General features: G+C 40.4%; 1 protein-coding gene and 1 long non-coding RNA gene across 2 annotated transcripts in view; one reads left to right on the top strand and one right to left on the bottom strand.

Moving 5' to 3' along the window:
• Positions 1-4,251: 4,251 nt before the first annotated feature.
• Positions 4,252-11,228, bottom strand: LOC138072694 (uncharacterized). Its single transcript, XR_011144405.1, has 3 exons — positions 11,191-11,228; positions 9,048-9,126; positions 4,252-4,288 (listed from the first exon to the last, which is right to left on the bottom strand). It is a non-coding gene; the product is annotated as an uncharacterized lncRNA (long non-coding RNA).
• A 220-nt stretch (positions 11,229-11,448) lies between these two features.
• Positions 11,449-17,993, top strand: part of BBOF1 (basal body orientation factor 1) — a 33,608-nt gene continuing 27,063 nt past the window's right edge. The window contains exons 1-2 of the mRNA XM_068966767.1: positions 11,449-11,519; positions 13,779-14,007. Of these exons, the coding sequence (XP_068822868.1) occupies positions 11,449-11,519; positions 13,779-14,007 (300 nt within the window). The remainder of the gene's footprint in view (positions 11,520-13,778; positions 14,008-17,993) is intronic.

The raw sequence follows: 17,993 nt of genomic DNA, 5'->3' as shown, positions 1-17,993 counted from the left end.
CTGCCTCCCACCTCATTATCTCTGACCTCACTATTAATGGTTTTCATCTCACTCGCGCCACCCACACTGACCTCTGTGCTTAAATGTCACACATGCTCCTGCCTTAGGGCCTTGCTCTAGCCGTCCCCACTCTCTGGAACCATCTTTTCCCAAACCTTCACTTGATCAACTTATTGTCCAGATGCTGTTTCCTTACAGACATCTCCTATAACCACCTCCCTCAGGTGTCCCCTACTTCCACCTCCTTTCTTAGTCATGCCCGACTCTTTGCGACCCCATGGATAGTAGCCTGCACCAAACTCCTCCGTCCATGGGATTTTCAAGGCAAGAGTACTGGAGTGGGTTGCCATTTCCTTCTCCAGGGAATCTTCCCAACCCAGGGATCAAACCCAGGTCTCTCACATTGTAGACAGACGCTTTACCATCTGAGCCATCAATTCTAACACAATAGATAGCTTATTTACTATGCTTGCTATCTGTGTTTCTCTGATATAAACTTCTTAAGAGCAGAAATATTTTTTTGTTTTGTTTTGATATAACCCAAGCACCTAGAAGGGTATCCAAGAAGGTGTTCAATCAGAAATAACAATAGGTAGCACTGACACATAAACACTATCATGTCTAAAACAGATTAACTAGTGGGAAGCTGCTGTATATTCAGGGAGCCCAGCCAGGCTCTCTGTGATGACTGAGAGGGATGGGATGGGTGGGGAGAGGGCAGTTCAAGAGGGAGGGAATATATATACATATAACTGACTTAAGCTGTTGTATGGCAGAAACTGACACAACACTGTAAAGCAATCATCCTCCAATTAAAAAAAAAAGTGACATAGTAATAAACTGCAAAGTGACATAAAAAAGGAGAATACTTTCATAAGTAGACGAACATTTAAGAGGGAATATAATGATTAATGAATACCTTCAATTTGTATTAGGAGAAACTATAATTTTCTTTTTCTGAATCTGTAAGTTTGATAGCTAAACTGAACTTCTTTAACCAAACACATTCAATTGTTGAAACTGTTATAAGGTGGTGCTAGTGGTAAAGAACCTGCCTGTCAATGCAGGAGACCTAAGAGGCATGGGTTCGATCAAGAAGATCCCCTGGAGAAGGAAATGGCAACCCACTCCAGTATTCTTGCCTGGAGAATCCCACGGACAGAGGAGCCTGGCGGGCTATAGTCCACTGGATTGCAGAGTCAGACATGACTGAAGCCACCTGACACAGATGATAGTAAGCACTCTTTACACTGTCCAGATTCTCTTCCACATATACAACCAGTAAGTATTTCAGAATACTGTACCTTAGTTATCTATTGCTGCACAACAAACAACTCCAAAACTTAGTTGCTTAGAATGACAACAGACATTTATTATTTCATAGTTTTCATAGTTCAGGAATTTGGGAGTGGTGTAATTGGACAGTTCTGGTTCAGGGTCTCTCATGATATTGTAGTCAAGATGCAGGCTGGGATTGCAGTCATCTGAAGGTTTGGCTAAAGCTGAGGACCCACCTCGGTGGCTGGCAAGCTGATTTTTTTGCTGTTAGAAAAACACCTCAGTTGCTTCCCACGTGGACTCTCCATAGGGCTTTAAATGTCTTCATAATATGGTGGCTGGCTTCCTCCAGTGGGCAATCCAAGAGAGGGCAATGCAAAGGCAGCAATACTTTGTATGACCCTGCAGGTCATAAACTATCACTTCCCTGTATTTCATTGGTCATACAGACTAATGCCGATACAGTGTGCAAGGAAATACACAAACGTATAAATACTGGAGGTGAGGCTCAGTGGAGGCCATCTTGGAGACTGGCTACTTCCAATTATAACCAGTATCTGTATAATATTTTGTGTTCAGCTTTTTTTTTACAGTTTATATATATTTCTATTAACACAACTTACATACGTCTTGCTTTAGAAACTATGCTATTCCAATGATATGAACCCTTGAAAATTTAAAATGTCATGGACTTTTAACTGCTCTGAAAATATCATATCCCACCAGTTGAAGCCATCCATTTATGTTACAGTTCCAATATTTTACTTAAGGAAAAGAATTAAAGTCAGAAAAACTACAACTCAAACAATGTCCTGCTTGTTCCTAAGAGTGAAAACAAATTTAAATACTTCAAATAAAAGTCAGATCATTGTAGAAACAAGTAGGAAGAAAAGAGTCACTACATTTCAGATTGCAGACATCAGTCAATAACTGAATAATAAAAATTAAATACTGAATCAAGGAAAATAAAGAGTGAAAATAATTATACTAACAGAATAGCAACTTTTACAGAGAAAAAAATCCTAACACAATGGTAGCATTAGTTATTAATACTTAGGTACTTGGTAGAAAAGGTTAAGACTGACAACTAGCATAGATTTGAAAACCACAGAAAAATTTTATAACCAGCATTTTAAAAATATTAACTAGATAAAAGAAGGTTTCTTAAAAAAACAACTTTTGTTAGATCATTGCCAAGGAGCTATAATAAGACCTGTGAGCATGGAAGCTGCAAGGGAGAGACTGAACAGTAAAAAGAATTTCCCAGCAATATGCGCTGTCTCATGTGATGGGGAGAGGAGAATTTTGACCCAAGGGCTCAACCCACATCTGATCACATTGTCCAAATGGATTCACAGATCAGAAAGCTGGTGGAATGAGAGTTCTTTTAAAGTCCCTCCAACACTAAGATCAAATACTCTCCCAAAAAGGAACTAGAATTCACACACTGGTAGTTACCAACAAATATAAACTTATTTCCTATGAACAGATTAGTTCTTTCTATACTTTATTCCATTTTAATCAAAACATTACTAGACATGTGTCAAGAAGAGCCACTCTGTACAATGAACCATCTGAGTCTTATACTGAAATGAGACGAGGCAGTGCATGACCTCATTCTTCATTGTTTCAGGCCTGACTTAGCTACAATAATCACTGTACAGGGAAAGCTCTTGCTATTGCTGCCTTGCTTTCTTCACAAGTCACAAGGCCTTTTTTCACCCATTCATTAAAAGTAGAAAGTCTTCTTTAGGTAAGAAGATACTATTAATCAGGAGGGGATTAATACTGCCCCAATAAGCAAATATAATGAATCTCTACAGTGATAAACTATCTCTGCCTCCAAACCCATATCCACCGTGGGAAGCACTTATTTGCAGAAGAGTAATTGCAAGGATCAGTGCCATTTGTCACTGGTTATATTGGAGTTTGTGAGAAGTGAAAACGTATTTTCCCTTTCTTGTTATTAAGTGAAAAACAGCTACTCCTTCAAACATGTTGAATCCAAACGAACAACTTGAGAAAGGTAAATATTACAATGACATCTCATGTCTAAAACCAAGAACAGGGGCTCGACATATGTACATTTCCTCAAATATGTCTTTATGATACGTCTTCTCTAAATACCATAACATTTTTATTTTAATAGTGTTTCGTAAAAACATTCCTAAAGTGACATATTTTATTCATGGTCCAGAGTTAAGATTATGACCATCAGGTATATTTTTCTGTAAACTTGGGATGCCTTTGGGGACTAGAGGACTGTTTGCCCTTCTGTCAACAAATAGTCCCAGATTGCTACGCTTTTGAGCTAGTTTTCCTCAACATCATGCTATCTATTTTCACTGATCAGTGCCATCATGTCCCCGTCTCCTTTGGTAAGCTGCCACCATCTAATTTTGAAAACTCTTTTGTGGGACATGAATCAAAGAGTCACAATTACTACACTTTTATGTCAACTTACACAAATAAGGAGCTCTCCAACAAGGACTGTGGAATTTGTGACAGCTTTTACTGGCTCATTAATCTCTTTCCATTTACTGTGAGCTCTCAGCTAGGAATAAAAAAGCAGAAATCTGACCTATGGGACTTCCCTGGTCCAGTGGCTGAAAATCTGCCTGCTAAGGCAGGGGGTATGGGTTTGATCCCTGGTCCAGGAATACTCCACATGCCTCAGGGCAACTAAACCCGTGTAGCACAACTACTGAGCCCTTGCTCTAGGGTCTGTGAGCGGCAACTACTGAAGCCCACAGCTTGTGCTCCTCAACAACAGAAGCCACCACAATGAGAAGCCCACTCACCGCAACTAGAGAGAAGATCCCGCTCGCTGCAAGCAGAGAAAGAAAGTGCCTGCATGTAGCAACGAAGACCTAGCATGGTCAAATAAATAAAAGGAAATCTAACCTAAGAAAAAAGAGGGTATTACTTTATATAAGTTACTTACCAATATTTTCTTTTCCTTCTGGGCTTTCCACTTTGTCTCCTTTAACTAATGTATCACTTTTTCAACCTGTAGAAGATGGATACAGATACTCATAAGAGCAAAGTTCTTTTTCCTTTTCTTCCTATTTTTGATACAATTATCTCTTTCTGTATTTCTATTTCCAATCTATTTAGGCTTTGGAAAGTGGATCATCAACCTAATCTCCTAACTTGTAATCTAGTACTCTTGGCCTCTTTCTCTTCTTTTAAAATTTCTTTTCATACAAACTACAACTGCAGCCACTCTAATAAAACCACTTGTTTATAAAATCAGTGATAACAAGAGAATGCAAGTTACACTTCCTGTAAAAGCTAGACTATATTTTTGAGTTTATGCACTTTGTGAGTTTTTTTTTTTTTTGCTGTGAAGAATTCAAATACCAGTTGTGTCTTCCACAATATGACTGAGAGTGGCACTCTATTACAAAATGAATATGTGCTCAAAAGGGACCTAGTCAATCCCAGTCACAGGTACATACCTACAAGACTGAAAACAGGGACTCAAACAGTATTTTTACATCAACATTCACTGCAGCATTATTCACAAGGGCCAGAAGTGGAAAAAACCCAAGTGTTCATTAACAGATGCACAGATAAACAAAATAGGACACATACACAAATACAATGGAATATTATTTAGCTATAAAAAGCAAAGACTTTCTGATACATGCTACAACATGAACCTTGAAAATGTTATGCTGAGACATACTAAAATATGATTCCACTTACATGAACTATCTAGAAAAGGCAAATCTGTAGAAACAGAAAGTAGATTAGAGTTTACCAGGGGTTGTGGTGAGGGGAGAATGCGAGCTATTGCTTAACAGGTCCAGAGTTTCTGCTGGGGTGATGAAAAATGCAAATATAGAATAGTGATAGCTGTACAACACCGTGAAAGTAATTACACCACGGATTGGCTAAAATGACAATTTTTATGTTACATATATTTTACCACAGTAAAAGCAGAGGGAATCAAGTACTGCAAACATAAGATCATAAGAGGAAAGACTTGGGCTATTATCTCAACATAGCAACAGTTATGACAATCCTCACGCCTGAACTACCTCATAAGCCAATTATGACTTAAATTCTGATACTCAGAAAATGTCTTTTAAGCACTGAGTTTATACAGTATCTTCTATTCTCTCAGAAATAGAAAGTTAAACTTAACAATGCAACATAAACCTGAAAACTGTACATTCAAAAGAGGATGTAAATAATGTAATAAATTGCAACTATAGGGCCTCCAAAGCAATTATTTTTAATACAGGTCCTCTTACAAGACCTTTATTAAACAACTTTAACACTTCTCCAGGTATTCTCTTGGTTTCCCAGAACGTAATGAGTGACATCTAACACTACACATGCAATTTTGACCACAGTTCTATTAAGTTTTCTTTTTAAAAACACTCATATTGTGTACATGCCAATACCCAAACTCAAAACAAGAGACACCTCAAATTGGTATCTCCAAACAACCCCCTTCCTCAGTGCCCCTGCCCAGTTAAGAGAGAGTTAAATGGATTCCCTAATTTCCTATTCCTGTTAATGGTACCACAAGTTTCCTAATTTATGATGCAAAATTTTCATCATCTTTGCATTCTCCTCTCTCACACCCAATCTCTTATCAAGAGATTTTTGCTTTGCAGTATCTTTCCCATCTCTTTCTCTTTCTTCCCTCCTAGCCTCTTACTGATTATCTAAAGTCTGGCCTTTATCAACTTCAGACTTTAGACCACTATAGCCTTTTAACTGGTCTTCCAGTCACCAAAGTCTCTCTTCTCAAACCCATACACGACTGTTTCTAAAATGTTATTTGCATCGTTTTTCCCATTAGACTGTAACTATATCATGGTAGGGATTCATTCACCTTTCAACACTGAACAATCTGGCATGTAATACATTTTTAATTCATCAGTGTTTATTGAATGAATTAATGAAATCGTAAACACTTTCCTTCTAAAAACTTTCAATTTTCCACTGCCCATAACAGAAGTTACAAACTCAAATACTAAAATACCTACTGGGGCCAGGCGGAAAATATAAGTGAGTAAAGATGGGTGTAATCAACAGGAAGTGGTAGGGACTGTGCAAACTGGAAAGCACATGTCCCATCTAAAGGGTAAGTTACTTGCTGTTCCCACAAATTGCTGCCATGATGAAATACAGGCCTAGTATGTTGTCAGGTCTTCTGATTTTTTCAAGATAAGCCAAGAGCACAGATTTCTATGTAGAATCCAGTTTTTAAATGTGTGTATTCGTTGCTCAGTGTCTGACTCCTTGTGACCCCATGGACTGCAGCCCGCCAGGCTCCTGTCCAGAGAATTCTCCAGGCAAGAATACTGGAGTGAGATGCCAGTGACAACTAATACCATTAAAAAAAAAATGCCCAAAACACCAAGCAGGCAAAATGAAACATATCTATGGGCCGAATCCAGTCCTTAAGCTACAAGTTGGTGACTCCTTGCTCTGTAGGATAAAAAACTTGCCTAACATTCTAAGTCCTTCTAAGTCCCAGGCTATTGTGCCAAAGTTTTTGCCCACTACTTTCACACAAGAACACTTTGCTCTAAGGAAGCATCAGAATCACCTGTGGGGCTTGTTAAAATATGTAACTTGATTGCAGACTTCACTGTCAGGATTTCCAGTTCAACACAGTAGGTCTCAAGTGGGGGCTGAGAATGTGCATTTCTAACAAGTTACCAGACGATGCTGACACTTACCGGTGTGTGGACCATCCTGTGGGAACCACAGCTCTGGTTAAATTACACTCTGTCTCAAACACACAGATTCTGCTCATTTGTTTCACCTTCCCAGAAAGTCTTCCCTTTTACTTTCAGCCTACCTCCTCCTGCAAACTTCCTGTGACAGTCTTTCATGCCTCCAAAATGCTGTAGCATTTAAAGTTCATACCATCTCCCCTAATTCATCACTGCTTGGCGGAGATGCATAGCTTCCAATTGAGGTTGTATAGTCTCAGAGATCAATGATCAGGTCAGCATCTTATACACCTGACTGTAGGCCATTTGAAGGCTGGGGCCCTGTCTTGGTTTCCACTGTACCCTTCGAGCTATCAGAGCCTGGTATTCAGTTGGTATTTACTAAATATTTTTTAAACAAATGAAAATTGGACAGACCCATCAAACGAAAAATGCAGATAAGTGGACCTGAAATTTGGGTATATAACCTTTCTTAAAAAACTGAATTTAAGTATTGTGTAATGGTTTTTCAGAATGGACAATAAAAACTAAACATTTTGCAAATAAATTGTCAATAGATAATAATTATCTGCGGCAACAGATATTGTATGTAAATAGAACAGTGAATGTTTAAAAAAACCCTGAAAATTTGTAAGATTAAATCTTTTATTTGTACCATATGGCTTCTCTGGTGGCTCAGTGGTAAAGAATCTGCCTGTCATTGCAACAAGATGCAGGAGACATGGGTTCAATCCCTGGGTCCGGAGGATCCCCTGGAGTAGGAAATGGCAACCCACTCCAATATTCTTGCCTGGAAAATCCCATGGACAGAAGAGCCTGGCAGAATGTAGTCCTTGGGGTTGCAAAGAGTTGGACATGACTGACTATGCACGCATGCAACAACAAAATACAATGAAAAAGTAGGATGAAATTAACTAATCCTCCACAATATTCAGAAATATTGATGAGTCTCCTTCAGATAGTTTGGATGACAATATATTTATTCAAGATTCTAAAGGCTGTGTAAAAACAAGATCAGAAATGGTTCACCTAGCTTCTCCAACTTATAGAATAGCATCAGTGCTATCAGGCAATTTCAAGGATGACTTACGAGTAGAAATGGTACTGTGCAGGGCCCTATAAGGCTCCTGGGCACAAGGCCTTTCTGTGTTCCCCATTTCTTTGATTATAAGAGACAGCCTTCATTCACCCTCCTTGACGTTCCCTGAGTTTCAAGGGGCAGATTCAAGAAGTTGTTAATTAGGGAAGGGAGAGAACGTGAGACCAGGGTTAAACAGCCAGAAGCAGCTGTGGGTCAAAGTCTTGTTTCCCATCAATGGATATACGCAAAGATATCTTTGAGCTATTCTGCAGATACTGAAACTCCCTCCAGGTGGGAGAAGTTATGATATGCTGCCCACGAGCATGTAGAAGCCAGATCGGTTAGACTTGAGGCTGACGGATGTTGACTACTTACCAACTCACCACCAAACCATCAGAAGAATGTCCACGAGCTGATCACATCCTCTTTTACTATAAAACTTGTCACTATCTTCCCCACTTTGGAACACATAGTTTCAAGAGCATGAGATTGCTGTGTCCCCCTTTGCCTGGCCAAGCAACAAGCTCTTCTTTTTTACTTCACCCAAAATTCTGTCTCTGAGATCTGATTTGCATAGGTGGACAGAGAAGCTGAGAATCTGGTGTCAGAAACTCGGTCTCCAAGCTAAACCGGAATAAAGCTACAGATGCCTTTACAGAGTAAACCTAATTTTGGAGCTACTGGAAGAAAAAAAAAAAAAAGAAATAACAATATGTAGTTTTAAAATAATTTTGAGATATAGTCTTAAGTTCTTATTTGGCTTTTTGAGCAACTCCACACTCAAGTGTGGTTAGAATCAAGTGTGGTTAGTGATATTAGAATCAATGGGACAACAGAAAAGTTGATATTATTTGGCAAAGACAGAAAATCCAATTTGGGAAAAACAACAACAACGACAACAAAACAACCCCGGAGCAAAAGAAGCACATTTACAGCTTTAAGACAGCAGAGATGTTACCTTACATTCAGATTCCTGCCCTACCTACCAGGACCATAATGATCTTGTCTGCGTGAGGATTCGGCCAAGACACTCCGCATTTCTATGTTAACCAGGAACTAAGCACACTGGGCGGAAAAAGAAAAAAAAAAGAATTACAAAACCAAGTCAAAAAAATACCAAGTGCTTATCCCAACTTTTAAAAGCATTAGCATTCTAAACAATAAAACAAAGCAAATTTATTCAATGAAATAAACCTCATAGTAAAACTACAAGAATGTATGAAAGGAAACGCTACCAGATGAACTGCTAAATACTTCCTACTTTTACAAATGGATGATTGAATAATAACATCTAGTTCTTTGGCAGAGAATGCGGAGGTTCAGAAGACTGTAGATTCTAGAACTACCTCTACTACAGTGTGAATCTGGGCATTTCTCTTAGCTATATTCAACAGTTTTAAACTGCAAAGCCAAACTTAAAGTCAAAAAATATATATTTTGTATGATAAAATAACTAAGAAGTACATGCAACTAAGTATTATGCACATATATTAAGAAATAATCTTGCTACAGTCAAGTTTTCGTGTTTATAAATGAGTCTACAGACAACAGATGACTTGGACTGACTTTCAGGTTCACAGTAACCAATTTTTTAGAATGAATTCTAAATATAAAGCCTCTAATAGGAGATATCCTACACTCTCTTTTCTGCAAGTTATCAGCAGGGTACATTTTCAGAACCCTGGACATATCAAGTGGTAAAGAAATTGGTAAAGAACTCGCCTGCCAATGCAGGAGACATTAGAGAAGGTGGGTTCCATCCCTGGGTCGGGAAGATCCCCTGGAGAAGGGCACTCACTCCAGTATTCTTGCCTGGAGAATCCCATGGACAGAGGAGCCTGGCCGGCTCCAGTCATGGGGTCGCAAAGAGTTGGACACGACTGAAGTGACTTAACACGCAGACATATAAAATCAATCATAACTTTATAGATTCTATATCAGAATAAACCTCTTCAATGTATGGTAATTCCATCATGGACCCACGGAAGTGTGTCATGCAAATTGGGGCGAGGGGGAAGCACCAGGAATACCGTAAGCCACTATCATGCCAGCAGATGGCATGGCTAAGATTTTCAGTGCTTATTAATATTAACAATCAGCAAGTTCCCTCTTAACCACTCAATTCAGAAACATCAACGACGTAGCTGGGAAAAAAAGCGGGGGAGGGGGAAGGTTTGAATCAGAGACATCTAGAAAGGTTGCAGGGATTTTCTCCTTAGAGAAATGGAGAAGACGCACAATGAAGTTTTTAAGGAAATTTTTACATTCAATTTGAAAGGGAGACTAATGCACAGCAGAGCTTCAATCCCAAGTTTCCTAACTGTTGTCTCGGCCCCCAGAATCCCGTCTTCCTCGGTGACTCACGGACAAACTCATTGAATGAAGAAGGCATGATCACAGAGCTCCTCCTCTGAAAAAACGCAAACCATCCTTTTGAGTACTACTCCTTTTCACAGGTGTGCGCGGTGTTGGTTGGGGCGAGGGGAGGTGACGACACCAAAACAAAAACAACACAGCAAAAGACCAGAGCTTTCAACTTCACGCGACTCGCGGAAAAGGGAGGGCAGCACGCGCAGGTTATTAGCAAATGGGAATCTGGGGACGGCAGCGACAGGACAGAACGGGACCTGACACCAGGATACTCCTCTCCAAAGGCTCTCCACGAGGCCCCGGAGCCTCTCCGACCCCCAGGCTCCCCGATACACGCGCGCCGCCCGCCTCACCCTTCAAACCACCCACCACCCTCGGACAAGTCCTCAACTGCCTCATCGAAACATGTTTGGCCTGGGAAGCCCGCTGGCTGCGCCATCCCTTACAGAACCAGCAAGGGTTAGGAGCCAGGAGAGGGAGAAGGAAACCAAAAGAGCCAGGTGGCCTCGGGAGGGGCGGAGCCGGGACGAGAGCTGGGCGGCCACGGCCACGCTGGCTGCGGCGCGAGGGAAGGAGAGGACGCGCGGGCAAGAAGCGAAACGTTGTGAACCCGGCGGAGGCGACGCTCCGACGAAAGGGGCGCGGCGGGTCCAGCCTCCTCAGGGGAGAGCGCCTCTACGGTCGGGCCGCCTCCGGCCTCCTCTCCCGCCCAGCCCCGACCCCAGTCATGCACCGGCGCGCCCGCGCTCGCACACTCACCGGGCGCGCGCCACCACGGCGCGGCCGCCCGCCGCCCTCAGCCGGTCTCCGCCCCGCCCCCCGCGCCTGGCCAGTGGACTGGGCCCCGGGGGGCGGGGAAGGGGCGGGGCTACGTCACGGGCGCGTGCGCTCTCTGCGCGCCGGCAGCGGCTCGAGCTGATCGTTACTTGCGCGGCTTGGTGGTGTCCTTGGAGACGAAGCCGGGCCTGGGCGGCGGGGAGACAAGACCACGGCAGCTGAGCCCCCGGAGAAGCCAGGATGCCGGCTAAGGGGAAGGACAAAAAGAAAGGGAAGGGCAAAGACAAAGGCAAAGATAAAGACAAGAAGAAGTAAGGGGAAGCCACGCTGGGGTCCCTGCTCCAGGGCCTGCCCTCCGGAGATTCGCAGGCCCCGGCCAACTGGCGCCCTTTCCCCGCTACCCTCCCGGACCCTCCCCTTGCTCTCCCAGCTTCTGAGAAGGACGGCTCCGTTGCTCAGAAATTCCCCCAAAGCATGCCATACCCCCCACCGCTTCAACTAAGACCGGAGTGTTGAGATTTGGGACCCTGAAATCTTTTAGACACAGCCCCTGCCCACGTGGAGTGTACTAACGAGGAGGGAGATAAGTTCCCCAAGAATTGAAGTAACATAGGACCGAACTGACTCATTTGAAAAAGACTCTGATGCTGAGAAAGGTTGAGGCGGGAGAAGAAGGGGACGACAGAGGATGAGATGGTTGGATGGCATCACCGACTCAACGGGCGGTGCGTTTGAGTAAACTCCGGGAGTCGGTGATGGACAGGGAGGCCCGGCGTGCTGCAGTCCACGGGGTCGCAAAGAGTCGGATACGACTGAGCGACTGAACTGACTGACTGAGGACCGAATGAAATAAGTGGAGGGGAAAAGATCTAAAAGTGAGGAGGAAGGGTTAGTTCTGACACTGGAATTGAAGGTCGGAGATCCTCTAGACCTGTGCTGTCCAATAGTGTCACCTGTCATGTGTGGCTATTAAGATTCGTTAAAATTAAACTAAAAATTCAGATCCTCGTTTGTACCGGCTACATTGCGTGTACTCAGTAGGCCTGTGTGGCTAGTGGTGGCTGTATTGGACAGTCTAGATAGTGTTAACGTCACAAAGTTCTATTGGACAGCACTGTTCGCCACCAGTGATTCTTAGCTGGGGAGGGGGTTAATTTTTGACTCCCCGAGGACGTTTGTCAAGGAGACATTTTTGGTTGTCACATCTGGGGACCTCTAGCGGATAAGAGACCGAGTGAAAGTCGCTCAGTCGTGTCCCACTCTCTGCGACCCCGTGGATGATACAGTCTATGGAATTCTCCAGGCCAGAATACTGGAGTGGAGAAGATCCCTTCTCCAGCGGATCTTCCTGACCCAGGAATCGAACCGGCGTGTCCTGCATTCCTGGCGATTTTTTACCACCTAAGCTATCAGACCAAGGATACTGTTAAATATCCTACAGTGCACATTAACAACCTCCAGCCCCACTCCAGATAAAGAATCATGTGGCTCAGAATATTAGTAGTTGGGAAATCCTCCTCAAGACCCAAATAATGCACTAAGCGGTATTCACCTTATCTCCAGCACCTGGAAGAGTGTCGGAATCATAGAAGAAGCTTAATATTTGTTAAATTAAGATGTCTGCTCCTGTAGGCTTCAGCTTGGATCTTTCCCCATACCCCACCCGGTCCCCGCAAGAACTGTGCTGTAGTGCTCTGTTTTCGTTATTTTTTGCCTGTAACCTGATCATCTCAGCTGTGTGGTTGAGAGGCACTTAAACATCCTGAAGGATGTCTGGGTGATTGAAGTAATTCCTTGGGCCTTTTCAAGGATTCCTTTTGGTTCGAAGGAAAACATAAAGGATTTGAGTATTCAGATTTCCCCAAATGATGAGAATTTCTGAAGTGGATAAGATTGCTCTAGCATTAAAGCTAAACAGGTTTGGAGTTGCTGCTAGATTGCTACTACATTTATTGGATGACCCTAGTGGTTCCTAGACACACTGGAATCATACATCTTGTCCAACAGCACTATATATGGGACCACAGGGATCTTTGAAAAGTTTATACAGTAATTTGTTTAAGAGAGTAAAGCCTGCCCATTACAGAGAGTTTAGGAAATCTGGTAAGTCAAACAGAACAAAACCACTTGTAATCCCATTATCCAAAGATAACCACTACTATCATTTTGGAATATTCTTTTTCTTCTTCCTAAGATAACAGCCCAATATACAAATTTATTTGCAATTTTCCCCCTGGTGTATTAATATAAGTATACTACAGTGTGATTAAAAAAAATAACTGCATGGTTAGTCTTTCATTTTCTGGAAGTGCCAATGGCTTGTCACACTCCTAGAACTCACTAGCATATGTTTTCTATTTTTGCCCATTCATCTACAGTGCACATATCAACAATGAGAAACACTGAGGGCAATAGACCATATATATTTCTTACTAACTCATTCATCCAACAATATTTGCTCATGTGTGCCAGGCAAATGCCAAGCAAAATAAATTATAATAAAGAGAAAGGTGTAATACTAATATAGTAGAGAAATAGTTATATGCTGTTGATGTCCTCTTCCTGTGCAGGAAGATCATAAAACTTGAGGAATCTGTTGTGGAGAGAGCCAAGGCCAATGCCTCTCTTTGGGAGGCCAGGCTGGAAGTCACAGAACTTTCTAGGATTGAGTATCGTGATACTTCCCGGAGACTGGCAAGATGTAATGAAGAATTAAAGAGACAGCAGTATAAAATGGAGAAAGACACGATGTCTGTATTGAACTATCTGAAGAAACAGGATCAGGAGAAAGATAATCTGGTAGGTAGGTAGAAACCCTCCCAAGCCTTAGTAACTATCTTTTTTGTTATACTGAGGTGGCTATGTATTTCCAGTATTTTAATTCCTTGAAACCTCATCCCACAGTTAAGACATTTCAGTTGACTCTTAACTCTCCTTTGAAGCAACATGTTATTTCAGAACAGCTTAAAGTCAGAACTGCCTTTTATTTTCATCCTTGTTCCATGTTTTCTTGGATGAAACAAAGATGATGCTAATGGAACATTATGATCAACTTGAAGAACAAGAGCATGGTGTATGATCTATATATTTTTTGATATTGATAACTGAGTAATTAATAATCTATAAAGCAGTTTATTGATAATCCATGATCAGATGGTTATGAATCCAGCAAATTGACTCTCTTCTGTTGGACCTGTTGAATCTTTATCTTACTGAACCTTGTTGAAATGTTGGGCATAGAGCTATCATTTTAGATCTGTGGCAAAAAGGAAAGGAACTAACATTTTGGGACTCCTGTTTGTGCCAGGCACCATGTTGGGTACTTTACCTCTGCTATCTCATTTAGTCCTTTTAATAACCCACAAATTGTCATTCCCATTTTACAGATAAAGAAATTGACTCTCAGGGCAGGTAACTTGCCAGAGTCTCACAGCTAGTGGGTGTTAACATGTGAATTTAGGTGTGACTTAAAGTCATCTCTTTCCTAGCTGCCTCTTTGTGTCCCTTGGTGACCCAAGGAAATTTGTATCATGTTTCATTCCTATGTATGTTTTTTGTATTTTTACTATAAAAATACAAATATACATAGTAGGCACTTATTAAAATATTTTTGCATGCAAGAACGAATGAATGGGTTGTGATTCCACTGATGCTTTGAAAAATTTAGCAATCAAAACTTAAATTCAAGATGATTTGGAAGCATACTAGAGAAATCAGACAGTTGAACACTTGTGTGGATTTTATGTTTTATTAAAGTAATTTTTTGGCACAGTATTTTTTTTTAACCTTTCCTAGGCAACTTCCATTTTTAAAATTACTCTTTGATAATAGCATGCATTATCAAAATTATCTGCTATAAATTATTATTCTAAAATAAGCCTTTAGGCCAGCCATGCAAATAATTTTCAAAATTCATTGTATAAAAGATTTGTGGACTGCATTAGCTAATTGATGTTGGTCTGCCTTTATCAGTATCACTTGTATTTCCTGATTTTCATCCTCCATGTATCACAGGCCAGCATCTGACTGTAGCAAATACATAATTTTCTCATAGACATGGATACTCATTAAAACCAAAGAAACTTCTTTGGGAGGAAGAAGTAAAATAAATTATTCAATATACCCTGGTTAACTAGCTCTCTTATAATTTTGTTCCTCCATACATGCTACTATATCCTAGAAATGCATTATTTGCTTAAACTTTATTTAAACTGTTTACAGTCTTCATGTTAATTATAGAAATATTAGAAGTGAAATGTGTTTTAAAAACTATCATATTTTAGACAGAATTAGGGGATTTCCCTTATGGTTTTTGTATTTAAGGCTTTGTTCAGTCAGCACAAAATTAATCTATTTTACACCTGTTCTACATGACTTAGGTCTGTCTGTATTTCTTTTAAAACATTTTTAGGTTTCCCTTGAGCTATTCTAAGATTATTTACAACAATATTTCACTTCTGTATCTTCTGATTTTTTAACCATGTCAAGGAAGGTTTACCTTAAAAAGCTACAGTACTTTGGCCACCTGATGTGAAGAGCTGACTCATTGGAAAAGACCCTGATGCTGGGAAAGATTGAAGGCAGGAGAAAGAAAACAATATGGTTGAATGGCATCACTGAATCAATGGACACGAGTTTGAACAAACTCCGGGAAATTGTGAAGGACAGGGAAGCCTAGCATGCTCCAGTCCATGCGGTCACAAAGATTTGGACATGATTTAGTGACTGAACAACAGCAACAACAAAAAGTTAGTCAGATTTCCTCCTAAAACATGCCAGCATCCTTGGAGAAATGATTGATTATAAGACTGGAGCAAGGAGAGTAAGAGATGAATATCTTATTGTGACAGGAAGTAAGTAACAAAAAATTAAAGGACACAGAGGGTAACTTGAAGGGGCTCCCACTGGCCAAATCTGGGACAGTCAAAATAAATGACAGTAATCAGTTACAGCTTATTGAATAAAATGAGTTCATGAGTATATACAACTGATAAGTATATACCTTAATAAATATTGGAGAATAGAATGCTTTTCCTTAAAGTAGAATGTAGTAAGTTATTAAATTTCCAAGGAATGATGCAATAAGAAAAATCACCATTTGGAGTCAGAGTAATAATTGATTCAGTCAAGAACAAGAGTGGATGCTAAAACTAGTGGGTGAAAGTTTAATGAGCAAGAAGATATTTGCATAGTCTTAAAATATAGTCCTCCAAATTTATTAATAATTATAAAAGGAAAAATTGTAACTTTCAACTGGAGAAACCTGGCAGACACAGTCTTAACCAGTTGATTACACTTAATGTCAGTCACCTCAAGCTGTGATGCAGTGACAAGGATACATCATCACTTAAGCAGTGTATGCTTGCTGGAAAGCCATAAGCTGAATCTTCTGATGAAGAAACATCTCAGACAACTCCAGCCCTGACCAGTATTCTTCAAAAACATTGGTATCATAAAAGACAAAGACCGAGAAATGGCTCCAGTTTAAAACTAGAATGTATGACAACTAAGTGTAATCATAGTCAGGCATTATATCCTAGACCAGAAAAAGAAAAGTTACAGTGAAAGGACATCATTGGTACAGTTGATGCTAAAGTTGAATATGGAGTATAGATTAAATAATAGTATTTTATCAGTGTTAAATTTCCCAATTTTGATCATTGTACTACTAAGAGATTGTTCTATTCCTTAGGAAACACATAATGAAATATTTAGTACAGGAGTATGATGTCCTAAACTTATTCTCACATGCTCCAGAAGAAACAGCTTCAAAAGTCTACATCATATCTATATATGTATGTATATACACACACATATATATGTATATAGACCTATCATGAAGGGAAAACAAATGTGGCAAAATTGAGTGAAGAGTATACGAGAATTCTTTGTACTCTCCTTGAAACTTTCCTTTAAAAATTTACTCATTTAAAAGAAATGCAAATCAAAACTCCAAGTTATCACTTCACACTTATTAAGATGGCTACTGTCAGAAAAACAGAAAATAGCAAGTGTTGGTGAGGATGTCGAGAAATTGGAATCCTTGTGCAATTTGGTGGCAATGTGAAATGGTATAGCCTTTATGTAAAACAGTACAGAGATTTATCGAAAAATTAAAAATAGAATTATCATATGATGCAACAATCCCACTTTGGAGTATATTTCCAAGAGAATGTAAAGCAAGATCTTGACGAGGTAACTGCACACCCAGTGTTCTTGAAACCCTATTCATATAGTCAAGAAGTGGAAACAACCCAAATGTCTGTTGGTTGATGAGTGAATAAAGAAAGTGTGGTATACAAATACAAGAATATTACGCAGCTCTAAAAGGGAAGGAAATCCTGTCCTGTGCTACAACATGAATGAACCTCAAGGCCATTATGCTAAGTGAAATAAGCCAGTTACAAAAGGACAAATACTGTATGATCCTACTCACATTCCAGTAAACAAAGAATGTCACCCACCATTCCAGTTCTACAAGGATCAAGCCACCAGCCATTGCAGCCCCCCACCCTCGCCTGCCATCTGCCTCCTTCCACAGTGCGTCCTGAGGGGAGGAAACTCAGGCTGGAGCAAAACAGGAAGCATTCTGAGCTTTGGATACTTGGCCCTAGATAATTAACACACATATATCTAAGGAATAATTTCAACAAGCCCAGATCTTTACATCTTCCCTGACACAGAAAAGCACTAAAATCATTAACTCAGAATACCTTTTCCTTGTGATTACTGGTAACATTTTGATGTCTGACTACATGTTTTTTCCAGCAAGAATCTGCTATATA

This window comes from Capricornis sumatraensis, chromosome 2, assembly GCF_032405125.1.
Source record: "Capricornis sumatraensis isolate serow.1 chromosome 2, serow.2, whole genome shotgun sequence".
Lineage (NCBI taxonomy): Eukaryota > Metazoa > Chordata > Mammalia > Artiodactyla > Bovidae > Capricornis > Capricornis sumatraensis.
The sequence above is the reverse complement of the archived record's forward strand: the minus strand, read 5'-3'. Positions and strand labels throughout refer to the sequence as shown.